At 35.7% G+C, this 12,054-nt stretch overlaps 1 protein-coding gene across 8 annotated transcripts in view; it reads left to right on the top strand.

Moving 5' to 3' along the window:
- DLC1 (DLC1 Rho GTPase activating protein) overlaps positions 1–12,054 on the top strand; it is a 246,968-nt gene that overhangs the window by 57,285 nt on the left and 177,629 nt on the right. For all 8 annotated transcript variants that reach the window (XM_063401997.1, XM_063402000.1, XM_063401999.1 and 5 more), the window contains 2 exons: positions 2,888–3,037; positions 5,526–5,666. In XM_063401997.1, coding sequence (XP_063258067.1) covers positions 2,888–3,037; positions 5,526–5,666 — 291 coding nt within the window. The remainder of the gene's footprint in view (positions 1–2,887; positions 3,038–5,525; positions 5,667–12,054) is intronic.

The raw sequence follows: 12,054 nt of genomic DNA, 5'->3' as shown, positions 1-12,054 counted from the left end.
ACATCTCGAGTTTGACCTACACTTTATGTTTGTGATGTATGCCTGAATTGCTCTATGCAAATGCCTCAAGGCAGAAATTAAGGTTGTAAGGGGGTTCTTTGACCAGACACTTCTAATGCCCAAGTTTTGACTTCATAATGGCAAAGGCAGGATTTATGTATAATTATATAAATGTAATTTATATTTTTGCATTCTAATTTGGAAGGTAAATATCTATCAGTGGGAAATAATGTGAAAGACTGGAAGCAAAGGAACTACTGTGTTTTCAAAAGGAAACAAATTAATTGCTAATACCTTGCTGGCTATAGATCATATCGTACTTCAGTAATAAAATCTCAGAATATAAACAAAAGGGAGATACAAAAAAGATAATAGGGTTATAAAGCTCTTGGAAATTCATTGGAGACTATCAAGACTAAAACTGTCTCAACATAAATTAATCTGATAATAATATTTGTTTTGTGTTGTGATGAGTTTCCTACTCAAGATTAGTCTTTTTTATTTTATGTATTTATTTTTTTTTATAATGCTTAGACTTGCATGTATACAAATTGATAGTGCCCCAGAAAAAAAGATATTTAATAAGTTGTAAAAGCAGAAACTATAGTTAAAATATTAAATTTCTTATGTTGATGTGAACAGCAGCCAGAACCACAAAGTTAGGACTTCTAAACAGACTAGCTAAATTCCATAATGATAATATTATTGTTTTCTGAAAGCAGTGTTTCCCTTTAAAGCCAGCATGTTGTGTCAAGCCTGAGTATCACATTGAGCAATATTTTGCCACCTCTTCATTTCAGCATCCTTCTCAAGCATTCTCAATCTGCTCCATGCAAAGCAAATTTATACTAGTATAGCAGGAGGAATCAAACAATTTTCTAGGGGAAAATTCCAATTTTATTTTCCTTTGAGTGAAATGCCTCATATCTTTCTCCCCTGAGGAAAAAAAACAAAAACAAAAACAAAAACAAAAAATAAAAACACAAACCAATCACAAAACAAACAAATTGAAATACCTCACCCAGGCACCACCACTTTCTTTGTTGTGGCAATGAATTTCTGGATTTTAAGTCAAGTGTCAGTTTTAGGTTGATTAGCCTTTACAGTGGTGTATTTCCAAGCAAAAGCAATAGAAGTAAAGCCACAGTGAGGGGACTGTGTAGGCAGATAGTTCAGTACCAGCACTGGCATCCTCTGGATGTGTAAAGTGGTGACAGTCGTGCTCACCATGGCAAACACGGCCCCTGCAACAAAGGAGAGAATTTCTACTCAATTAGCAGAGGCTCAGCTGCACCACTGGGCTTTCTGTACCCATGCAGATTAGATGAAATAACTGTTCTGATATTCATAAATCTCAGGTATCAATTTAACATCATTTAAAATGAAGATCCACGCAGTGGCAATGAGTCATTTGGGACACTGTGTTTTCAATTTGGAAGGAAGTGAAACTTAACCCATTTTGGTGATCTCTAAGGTATTTTGAGGTGATATTCTCTCACAATCACTCTAAGCTCAGTTCAAATTCATCAGAGGATCCTGCAAATTCAGCAGTTTTTTTAGAAACTCAATGCAAAATATCCAGTTGCAATACAAAATGAAATACACAGTTTCCTTGGGTTTGACCTTTACATTATACATTGTTCATTACTCTGCTATGGACTGACAGACTTGTATTTCTACTTTTCTAAAATTTGATTAAGTAACCATCACATCTGTCTTCACCTAAAGATCACGTAGACCATGGTTTATGTGACTATTTTATCCTTTAGTTCTAGCAGGAATCATCTAATTCATGTTTTTCAATGCCTTTAAAGCAGTCTACAGAAATCCTTCTAATGGAATCCTAACAAGAGAAGTCTGTATAGCCTGAAAACCAGTTTAGTTACTATAAACTAAAGAGCTAATTTGGACACTTATATTGCCTAATTCTTGGGCACAATGGTACAATTGTAACATCTTTACATCTGTTTCTTGGGAAGGATTTATAAAAATATTATTTCATGTGAGTTAATGGAACTTCATATTTTCTAAGTTCAAATTATGAAAATCCATGCAGGAGGTAGTAGGGGTTTTCATAGTCCTGAATTTTGAGGGAGGCTAGTTATCTAAATTTTGTGTTAAGTCTCTCTATAAAAGGAAAAGGAAGGACCTCCTCGAGAGCATTATTTAGTGCATCTAATTGAAGATCTTGCTTTGAGTTGTACTTTTGAGGATCTGCTCTGCCTCCTTTTTCTAAGGAGTATAGGGAATTTAGCTGCATAAACTAGGTATTTGGGGCTGTGATGTGAATACCCCCTCATCCTGTTCTCTTTCCAGTGAGAGGATCTATGATGCTGTGTTCATTATTACCCTGATATACCTCATGTTTATCAAGAATTTCCAACCAAGACAGAAATCTCTGCTGCAAATCAACAAAACATAGTTAGACTAATGAGTTCCACAAAGACAAGAAGTTGGGGTTGTTCTCAGCTGGGAAATGGTCTCTTTGAACTTCTCACCTCTTTGCATCATAGATTAACCTCCATCATTTGTACTTCTACAATCAATTTAATTAATTTGGGGTGAATATTTTGAGGATTGTTTAGAATCTGTAGCTGTTTTGAAAGTATGTGTATACAGGTAATGATGCATTTATTCCAAACAATTGTGCTTTTAAAACATTTAATTGCTATAATGGATGTATATTAAATGTTAATATAAAATGTTTTCCCAGCAGTATGTCAATAGTCAGTAAGCTGGTTATGTAAAGCAGTATTTTTTTTAAAAAAATCTGCTTATTTTTAGTGTGCTTTCCTGGCAAATGAAGAAACAGATCTTTCATAATTTCAGGTTATTCTTTCCAAATAATACCATTTCAGATTTATCAGTTGTGTTTTCTGTTCCTTAGGAAATAACAGAAGATCGGGATCGTTCACGGCTGGATTCAATGGTGCTGTTAATTATGAAACTGGACCAGCTTGACCAGGATATTGAAAATGCTCTCAGTGCAGGCTCTTCCCCATCCAGCACCCCAACATACAAACGAAGGCATATACCTGTAAGCCAGTGTGGTCAATTTTTTATTATTATTTTAAATAAAATCTTTTTTTGTTTCACCTTTTTCTTTAAGTCCTCACATTTTCAGCTCCTTGGTTTAGAACTAAAGCTATTTTGTAAAGAATCTGACTCGTATTATTTTTTGTTTGTGTATATATATATATATGTTTTGAAGGCAATAATATTGACATCCATTATTTTCTTTTGGCATCCCTTCATAAATGAGAGCTTCAGAACTCCCAGATAAAACAAAGGAAGATCAACAAGATTCAGAAAATGTCTGGCTCTCTAATTATCACCCACTGTAAATGCAAAGTCAGCACAGCCTCAGGGTCACACCAGATTCAGAACACGAGTGTGTATCATTTGACATTGCATAGAACTGAAAGTACGTCTGAGCTACAGGTCTTGTTTTTCTGCTAGGGGAAGGCAGAAAGTCCGTAGTCATTCAAAGTAAGATTCTGAACAGAATTTGAATTATTTAATATAGGGGGGAGTTATTCACTTAAAAGGATCATTCTTTGGTGAGAGTAATCCAAAAGGAGATGGGACAGCTCACAAACATGACTGATGCATTCTTTTTTTTCTTTAACATGTTTACACATGTAACTCTGAAGAACATGAAAGGGCTGATCCGAGGTATTCTTTTGCAGACTTCCTGTTAATTTCACCCACATGTTCTGCAGATGTTTTTCAATTCAAGAAACTTGAGAAACACTGCCCCAAGATCTCTAGACTAGCATTTGTACAATTTGTTTTTGTTGGTGATATTTTCTTTAAATAACAAGGAGTTTTTCCTTTGAAAACCAGGCTTCATTATTGCTAACTGAGTGGTCTGTAGATGAGAAAAACTGTATTTCACTGGGTTTGACCAGCTGAAAATTATATAATGTGGCATTTTTTAGAGAAAATCACATAATTTTATTTTTCATCATTAAACATTTTCTCACTGAATATCAGTGTTCTCACAATATCTCCTTAAACACTGATGACACAGGAAACATGAAATACACTGTTAACATTTGTTCTCTAAATCTCACCAATCCATGCCAGCACTTTAGCTAATTTCTTGCAGCAATAAAGGGAGTAGAGGCAACATGTATAAGTAACCCTGCCTGATAATCAGACTTGGTACCTGTTCCCATGCTGCAAAGCAGCCCTGCAGAAAGACAGCTTGCATCAAACATGGAATATGTGCTATCTGTGGACAGTGATTTCCTAGGAATTTCCTAGGAACAACCTTTGATTGTTGCGGGCCAGAAGATCAAAAGCTCTGGTTTTCAAGATATGTAAGTGTAGAGTTCAGGCTCATATTTATTCTATAGTAAGAAAACATTCAAATATGATGTAAAAACCTGAGCAATGAAGCAGGGATCATGGTTCTGCACTGTGGCAGCACAGCTCTGCTAACCAGAAACTTGTGAGAGCAGCTGTAGCCAAACTGCTGCAGAGGCTGCTCCGTGGCTCTGCTGCATTTCCCAGAGCTTCACATTGCAGATGACTCACTGGCAGGAAGTACCTGACTCAAATACACGGTCCTACCTAGAGTCCAGCTCTGTCCCGAATTTCTAACCCTTTTCAGAAGACACTCATGTACATGACATAGAGGCATGTGCCCAAATGGCAGCTTTGGCTTGGCAGACCAGAGACTTAAATGGAATTAATTAATCAAAGGGTGTTGTATCTTTTCAGTTCAGCAGCAGAACCCCTGAGATGACTCTGCCCCATATTTCACCTGTTCTAGGAATCTGGCATTAGGAAACTGAGTCTTCGCCCTTTTTCTGAGATGAAGAGTTCAGGAGGGTTTTTTTGCACAGTGTGTAGCTGTATCCATGCAGGCTGCACCTCAGCTAATAATCTTGCAGTGTATGTCTGGTTCTACACATAGCCAGGTCTTTGCCAGACGTGTCACAATTTATCTGCAAACAGTATAATCCCTTGCCCCCACCCTACGCAGTAAATCAAGCACGTGCTAAATTTTTACTTCCTTAACAATAAAACATACTGTATGTCTTCTTTTTATTCTCAGAAAGAGGAATGTAATCAGTGTCATTAAAAGCAAGGGCATTTTAACCAGAAATGGTATTTGGCTGATAAGTGTCTGGTGATTCAAAAAACTAAGGAGCTGTACCTCTGAATTGTATAAACTGCTGGATGGTGAAGTCATTTCATCTGCATAATGGCTTACAGATGTTCACTAGCTAGCAGGGCTGCAGAGACAGAAGGTGGGAGCACACAGGAAATACTGAATATCAGAGAAAAATGTCAAACTTCTGCAGTCCTTAACTGATTTTTCTTATATTGGATCCTACCCTTTAGGGGAATTATAGCTTTGATGTTAGTGGTAGCTAATGCAGATCACCACCTTGAAAAAGACAGCAAGCATGTGTATTTAAGTGAGATTGCCTAAATATTTCCATTATTTAGCAGAAATATGATTTTATTTCACATTCACATTTACTAAAGAGACTTGCAATATTTTTCTACAGGATGTTGAATCTGGTTCTGAAAGTGGAGTGGATGTTGCTTCAGTAAATCACATGCAAACAAACTTGTCTTCTAATATCCATGCTCCTGACCTAGCATCTCCCTCTTCAGTTGCCAGCTCTGGAGCTAAACCAAAGGCTGGGGTGAGTACAAAGGTTATATTTTTTAAGTTTCTCTCATGATTCCAGATTGGAAGTAAAATTAAAAAAATATTATAGGATTCATTACTTGGGTTGTACAACAGAAGGTGTGAGACAGTGAGAACAAAAATGAAATTGGTCTCAAAGGGTCATTTCAGTGGCAAACAACACTAGAAGTTTCACATTTAAAAACACACTATTAACAGCTGATGATTACAATAAGCTGAGTATTTTATATGAGAAAATAATTTAAAGGAGCTATGCTATTTAGGAAGATATGTTTTTCTGAAGTGGTAGCACACAGAACATTTCCTAAATCTCATAACGGATGCTGCCAGAGAAAAATTGTGGCTGATTTATGATGTCCAAATCCAGTCGTCCCAGTCCTCTTGAAGGTATCTACTACCCTACTGATCTGAGAATGTCATTCTAAGGCAAAATTTGGCAAGTGGCTCCAGCTGCTAAGGATCAGAGGGGAACCTCTGAGCAAGCAGACTCTTTTCTGCTAGTCCCAGTGCATGCTAGGGGGTGAGGAAGGGCTGGCCTGAGAGCTCAGATATGGCAAGGAACCTTCTATATTCAGAGATACACAGAACTTCTCAAGCATGGTTCTTTCTTTCACTGTTTTCCATGTTTTGAAGAACTCTTCTTTATAATACTTCAACCATCAACGTGTGCAGAAATGCTCAGATGTCCTAGAAACCCCTGACATACTGTTCCCTCTTGAACTTGCTGTTTCCACTGCCTCAAGAAAAACAGAAATCTAGACTTTTAAAGTCTTAGCATAACTCCTACTCCATCTGTTCACTTATTGAAATGCTTCTGGTTACCAGACCAGCAGAAAATCTGGGGTAAAATATTAAAATAAAAAATGTAATTACCATAAATACATGTTTAGAACAAGTCTATAAAAAGTAAAATAGAGGGCACCTGTCATTTACTGCACTGCAATAATAGCAAGTTAACTAATGCCTTTGATTGTGGCTAACAGAAGTTCTAATAAACATTTACATTTGGGATTGTTCACTTGTACAAAAATAAATTCACTTGTAATTTATCATCAGTGCATAACTATAGCAAATAGAGAGCTCTGCACTCTGTCACTGCATACATAGCAGCACAAATTCTCAAGTAAGTACATATGTGGTGCTGGAAGGTAATATCCCATTTTACCACATCCTGAGAAGCACACAGACACTTCTTCACTTTTTAAGGTTTTATTGAACGTCCCTTTTAAATTTTGTTTTCTCTGCTAGTATTTGGGGAACTCTTAACACCTACCTTTGCAGAAAGGTGGGTCACTTCCTGGGAGTTAGATATTATGTGTTAATTCAGCTTCAGCAAGTTGATTTTTTTTACTTTTGCTGTGATGAATATGTCATGCTGAACATATATGCAAATGTTACTTTATTATATAATTCTATAATTATTTCATAAGGGAAATTAAAGGTTCTCCAAACACAACTCTCTTCTAAAGTTTTGCAGCCTGCAACTCCTCATACTGTGTAGCAATCTGTGTAGTGATCTCCTCTGAAAATCCACAATGTGGTGTTCTGGTGTTCTGTCTATAAAGGAGACTGTAGTTTGGAGGGTTTGAGGAATTCTTTGTTTTGTTTTTCTAGTTTTGATCTGGATTTTTTTTGTTGTTTGTTTTTGGTTTTGGTTTTTTTGTCAGACTAGCTATAGGAATAAAATTATTCTGCACTTGAAACTCAGTGTGCTACTTTTTAATAGCAATGGACCATTTCAAAGATTTTACTCCCTGTTCAGATTTTGTAACTGCAGATCTCCAAGGATTCCAGATGCTTAGTCTCCAAGGACAACTTCTTTTGTTGTATTTATTAATTGTATGTAAACATGAGTGCAAGGGTAATTAGTTATATTATGGAGTGATTTGTGGGACTTTTAAACAAACTATAGCAAATAATTTACTGCATCAAAGTCAAGCTGTAAAGTTAAACACCACATCATATGCAGACCTGGGTAGTGGGAATACCAAGGCAGGGCAGGGAGCCATGAGTTTTGATCTACTTCCTGATAAAGAACTTGTAAAGCATATTAATTACACAGGCTATAGCTCATAGATAGAAAATTTGTGTACACACAGACCATGTCCCTCATGTTCATTCAGCTTTATACGGATTTAAACCAAATAATTTCAAACAGTGTCACAATGTCTTGGGATATCCATAAGCATAATTTGGTTTGATAGTTCTAGTCGAAATTATACACTCCTTGGTTTGCGGAAAGTACGACATTTTAAATTTTCATGAGAAGATTTTATAAAATGTTAAACAAGAATTGTATTTAAAATTCAATGTCAATTAGAATTTTCTCTGCAAATTAATAATAGCTATTATTTTAAATAAAATTAAGGTTATGTGTATATATTTTCATGCACAAGTTATTTAACATTTCATGAAGGTTCACTGCTGGATAGTCAAAGCCATTCTGGTCAGTGTGAATGCCTGTGTACAGCACATACCCCTATGTACAAGCACACACCTGCCTGCTCACACACACACAGAACTCCTTACTGGATACAGGTATCACAAGGAAGAGCAGGATTCTCCACAGAGCACTATGGAAAGGCTTCTTTGTGATTCTGCAGGGTGCAGCATGAAGACCTTTGATATGCAGATGTACTTGGCATTTTGGGCTTACAGGAAGCATACAGCTGAATTATCTCCATCCTAAATTTAGGATGCCACTGTTAGATCTCATGGTCAGGGTGAAATAGCATCCTGTGACCATTTGTGTTTGAGCCACAAACTGTACATGTTTGGAAATGTGCTTATACGGACAATCCTTGCAGAAATAGGGATCCATATGACTGAACAGATACATTTCCTACATAATTTAAGATGGGTTAGTAAGAAATTGTTTTGGCATCCTTATGTTACTTATGTTTGCAGAGTAGAAAAGTATTCATGCTTCCATAATTAGCACATCTTTATGTTCTGGGAATTTATTAATCAGTCTCCAAAACAGACAAAGGTTTTTGTATATTAACACTTGAGGATATATGCTTGGCTAGCATTAATCACATGAGAGTTGAAATCAGGTTAAAAAAATAAGAAATCAACTGTCTTTTGCCCCAGTGGCCATGAGAAACACTGGAGAAAGAGAGTGTCTTGTCTGGATTTGGAGAGAAAGGAATGTAAATATTCTATATGTCATTGTCTTCTACAAACCAGTGCTATACATCTGGACAATTACAATATTCTTAACAGTAAAGACCAGAAAGTATTTATTTTTAAATGTGGTTTTATTATTATAGAAACAATATGTGACTAGAGTACTTAAAATGTGTTTTAATAACTAAAAGGAAGTTATAGTATCCTTCTCCAATACCCAGCTAAAAGCTAACCAGTTAAGGAAAACTTGAATCAATTATCATTGTCCTTTTTTTTTTTTTTTAACTTCCTCTGTACAAAAAATTGGCTAAAGGACAACAGCAACTAACACCTAAAAGCTACAGCCAAAATTTTGTCCTTGAACATCTGCTCTGCAAAGCCTGTTTATTTTCTGCTCAGGTGAAAAAAACCCAGCCATGATTATTTTCTACTCCTTGTCTTGGCAGTCTTATCCCTCCTGCTTCAACAGTGTCCAAGTTAACCTTAATCACTCTGTACAAAGGTAATCAGGCATCTATTATCACCAGAATAGCTGGTACCTAGGAGCAGATTGTTTTTCAGATTAGCTATAATAACTCATTTAAGATGCATTCAAGTCTCAAAGTGATTTAAGACATCAGTTATGCTTGCAAGTATAAAATTACCTGGTCTGACTGAGCACTGGAATGGGCTTCAGGCTTAGCTGCTGGTATCATTGAAGCCTTGGATGAGCTCAGGAGTCCACTTTCACAAACCTTGTTACTGGATTGGGACCAAAACTTGAATTATCTAGATGACAGATTTGCAAACTTTTAATTTATATGTACTAGAATAATTTGACCAAATGCACTTTTGATTCATAATCATATATTTTAAAATTTGAGCCTTTTAAAGCCAAATTATTTTGTGAAAAAATAATTCTGAGATTTGTGGATTAAGGAGTTCAAGTTTCTTGCTACTTAACTACACTATGTTTAATTATGAAAGACGATGAAATGTATTGTTAGTACAAGGAAACTTTTATTTCAGATTAAATATTAATATATGACAGAAAATTATCAAATTATTTCAAGGGTTTGAAATGTTTGAAATTAAATTTCCTACTGCATCAGGTTGTACAGTAAATTCAATGAACTATGAGGTATGCAAATGCATACAGAGTATGTCAGTGCATTTGCGCTGACAAATCTTTAGCAGTGGGTCATGCAGTTGGAAAGATGATAGATTTTGGTCTCTGAAATATCCCTTTATATTATATTTGCCTATTTATCAAAGTCCTCATATAACTTTTCTAAGTTTTGCTGCCATTATAGTATTCCTTGAATTCTTATTTTATTCATTCAGGCAGACTGAAAGTTAATCTGGTAAGCATCAGAGAGAAAGACCCTTAATGTGCAACATTAATTCAAATACTGTTTCTTTAAAAATTTGATAATTTTTATGACTACAAGATGAGAAAATTCTTCTCAGGACGTGATTAAGTTGATTAATTTAGTATTGTCTTTCATATCTATGTTTAAAAGAAAGTGTTTGAGAAAACAAGGTAAGGGAATCAATTATGATATGAACTTTTCACACAATCACAATTTCATTTGAATTCTAACAGCCTGTTATTTTACCCTACAAACAGTAAAATACCATAAAGTTACATTTGTCAATCAAGTATAAGAAAACAGCAAAGGTGATCCTTTTTTTTTCTTGTTTCCTTTTTTTTTCTTGTTTCCTTTTTTTCCTTGTTTTCTTTTTTTTTCTTTTCCCAATGAGCAAGCTACTCCTACAATATGAAGCAAAATCACTGAATCCAGTTACAACATCTTTGAGAAGTGTCACCTCTGCTTTGGTCAGGGACAGTCTCTCCTTCTCCGACTTTTTCTCTCCCTCAATATTAAATCCCAAGTGACCAATATAAATTGACTTCCCAGTGAAAGGTTTGCAATTCTATACAGGTACAGCATGACCCAGGAAATACACATATTAGGCTATCTGAAATACATGTATTAGGCTATCTACTCTCTGTTCCAAGTTCAATCCCAACAAAATATTTGTAATCTAAATAAATACCCAGCTTCTGGAGTGCTAAGCATGAAGGCTTCTGAGGCTTGCCAAGATGTCCAGTTGTACATTTACGTTTCTGTCTCTTCTTGCAACGTGTTTATGGCAGCTGTGCTTATATACTGCTTTTTTTTCTCGTGTTTCCTGCCTTTTGTAGAGTTGCTGACACTGTCTTCAACACTGTCTCCTTCTGGTTGTGTTTGATAATCATTTTTTTATAAACTGAAGAAAAAGTTTATGACTTCAGCTGTAACACCTCTAATTGTGCTGCTAGAAAGGTACATTTTTTTTCACTGTATGCTGCCACCTGGTGTTTTGCTCTTTAGATGAGTGGTACTTTATCAAGCACTTGGGAACATCAAGCACTTGGACATAGGCAGATATGTTTTTACAGAATTAAGGCATTATGCCACAGTTAAAAGATTTAATGATCACAATTAATTACCATAGTCTATTTTTAGTTTATATTTAGAAATGACGTATTGTAACTTTGGTAACAAAATGCTTTGACTGAAGAAAAAACTGTAAGTGAAAATTTCTACGTCACTTACTGACTTAGAAGTTGTTCCCAAAGCAATGTTTATATTGGAAAAATAAAGAAATATGCAGGCATCAATTTGCAAGTGGGGAAAAAAAGGGGGTTTTATCTACTACACATGGATAAAATAACCTGTTTAGTTATTTGCACCCCTTTCAAGCAAATAGATACTTCTCATGATGACACACATATTGCCAGACAGGTGTCCTGGCAGCCTTGTCTCCTTCCAGTGGTTTGTGGATATGACTAAACTGTCTCATTTAGTTGAACCTTCCAGGTAAAAATTATGAGTAAATGACTTCTTCTAAGAGCTATTTCAAACCATTAGGTTAAAGGGTTAACTTTAGTATTAGGGTGATGGTAACACCCTAATAATGGGTGTCCACCCTAATGGGTGGACATTGATGTTCCCTTGGTTTAAGACAAGAGCCTAAAAAAGCTTTTGAAGCACAGTGAATAGCAAATTTTAGATGGGTCTGCATTAATGCTATGTTGAATACTCTGTTTTATCATACACAGTCTGATTTTACCAACTAGCAGTGCTGGGGACAGGGATTCAGCCTACCACATTAGATATAAACCTGGGAAGGAACAAAGCAAAACTATGCTGTGTATAAACTTAGGTGCAGTTGCACTTTAAAAAAAATTAAAGATTATTCTTCATCAGTAAATCTACTCTTGTGAA

The sequence above is a fragment of the Prinia subflava genome, chromosome 7 (assembly GCF_021018805.1).
Source record: "Prinia subflava isolate CZ2003 ecotype Zambia chromosome 7, Cam_Psub_1.2, whole genome shotgun sequence".
In the NCBI taxonomy this organism is placed as follows: Eukaryota; Metazoa; Chordata; class Aves; order Passeriformes; family Cisticolidae; genus Prinia; species Prinia subflava.
This window is presented reverse-complemented; position numbering and strand designations above follow the sequence as displayed.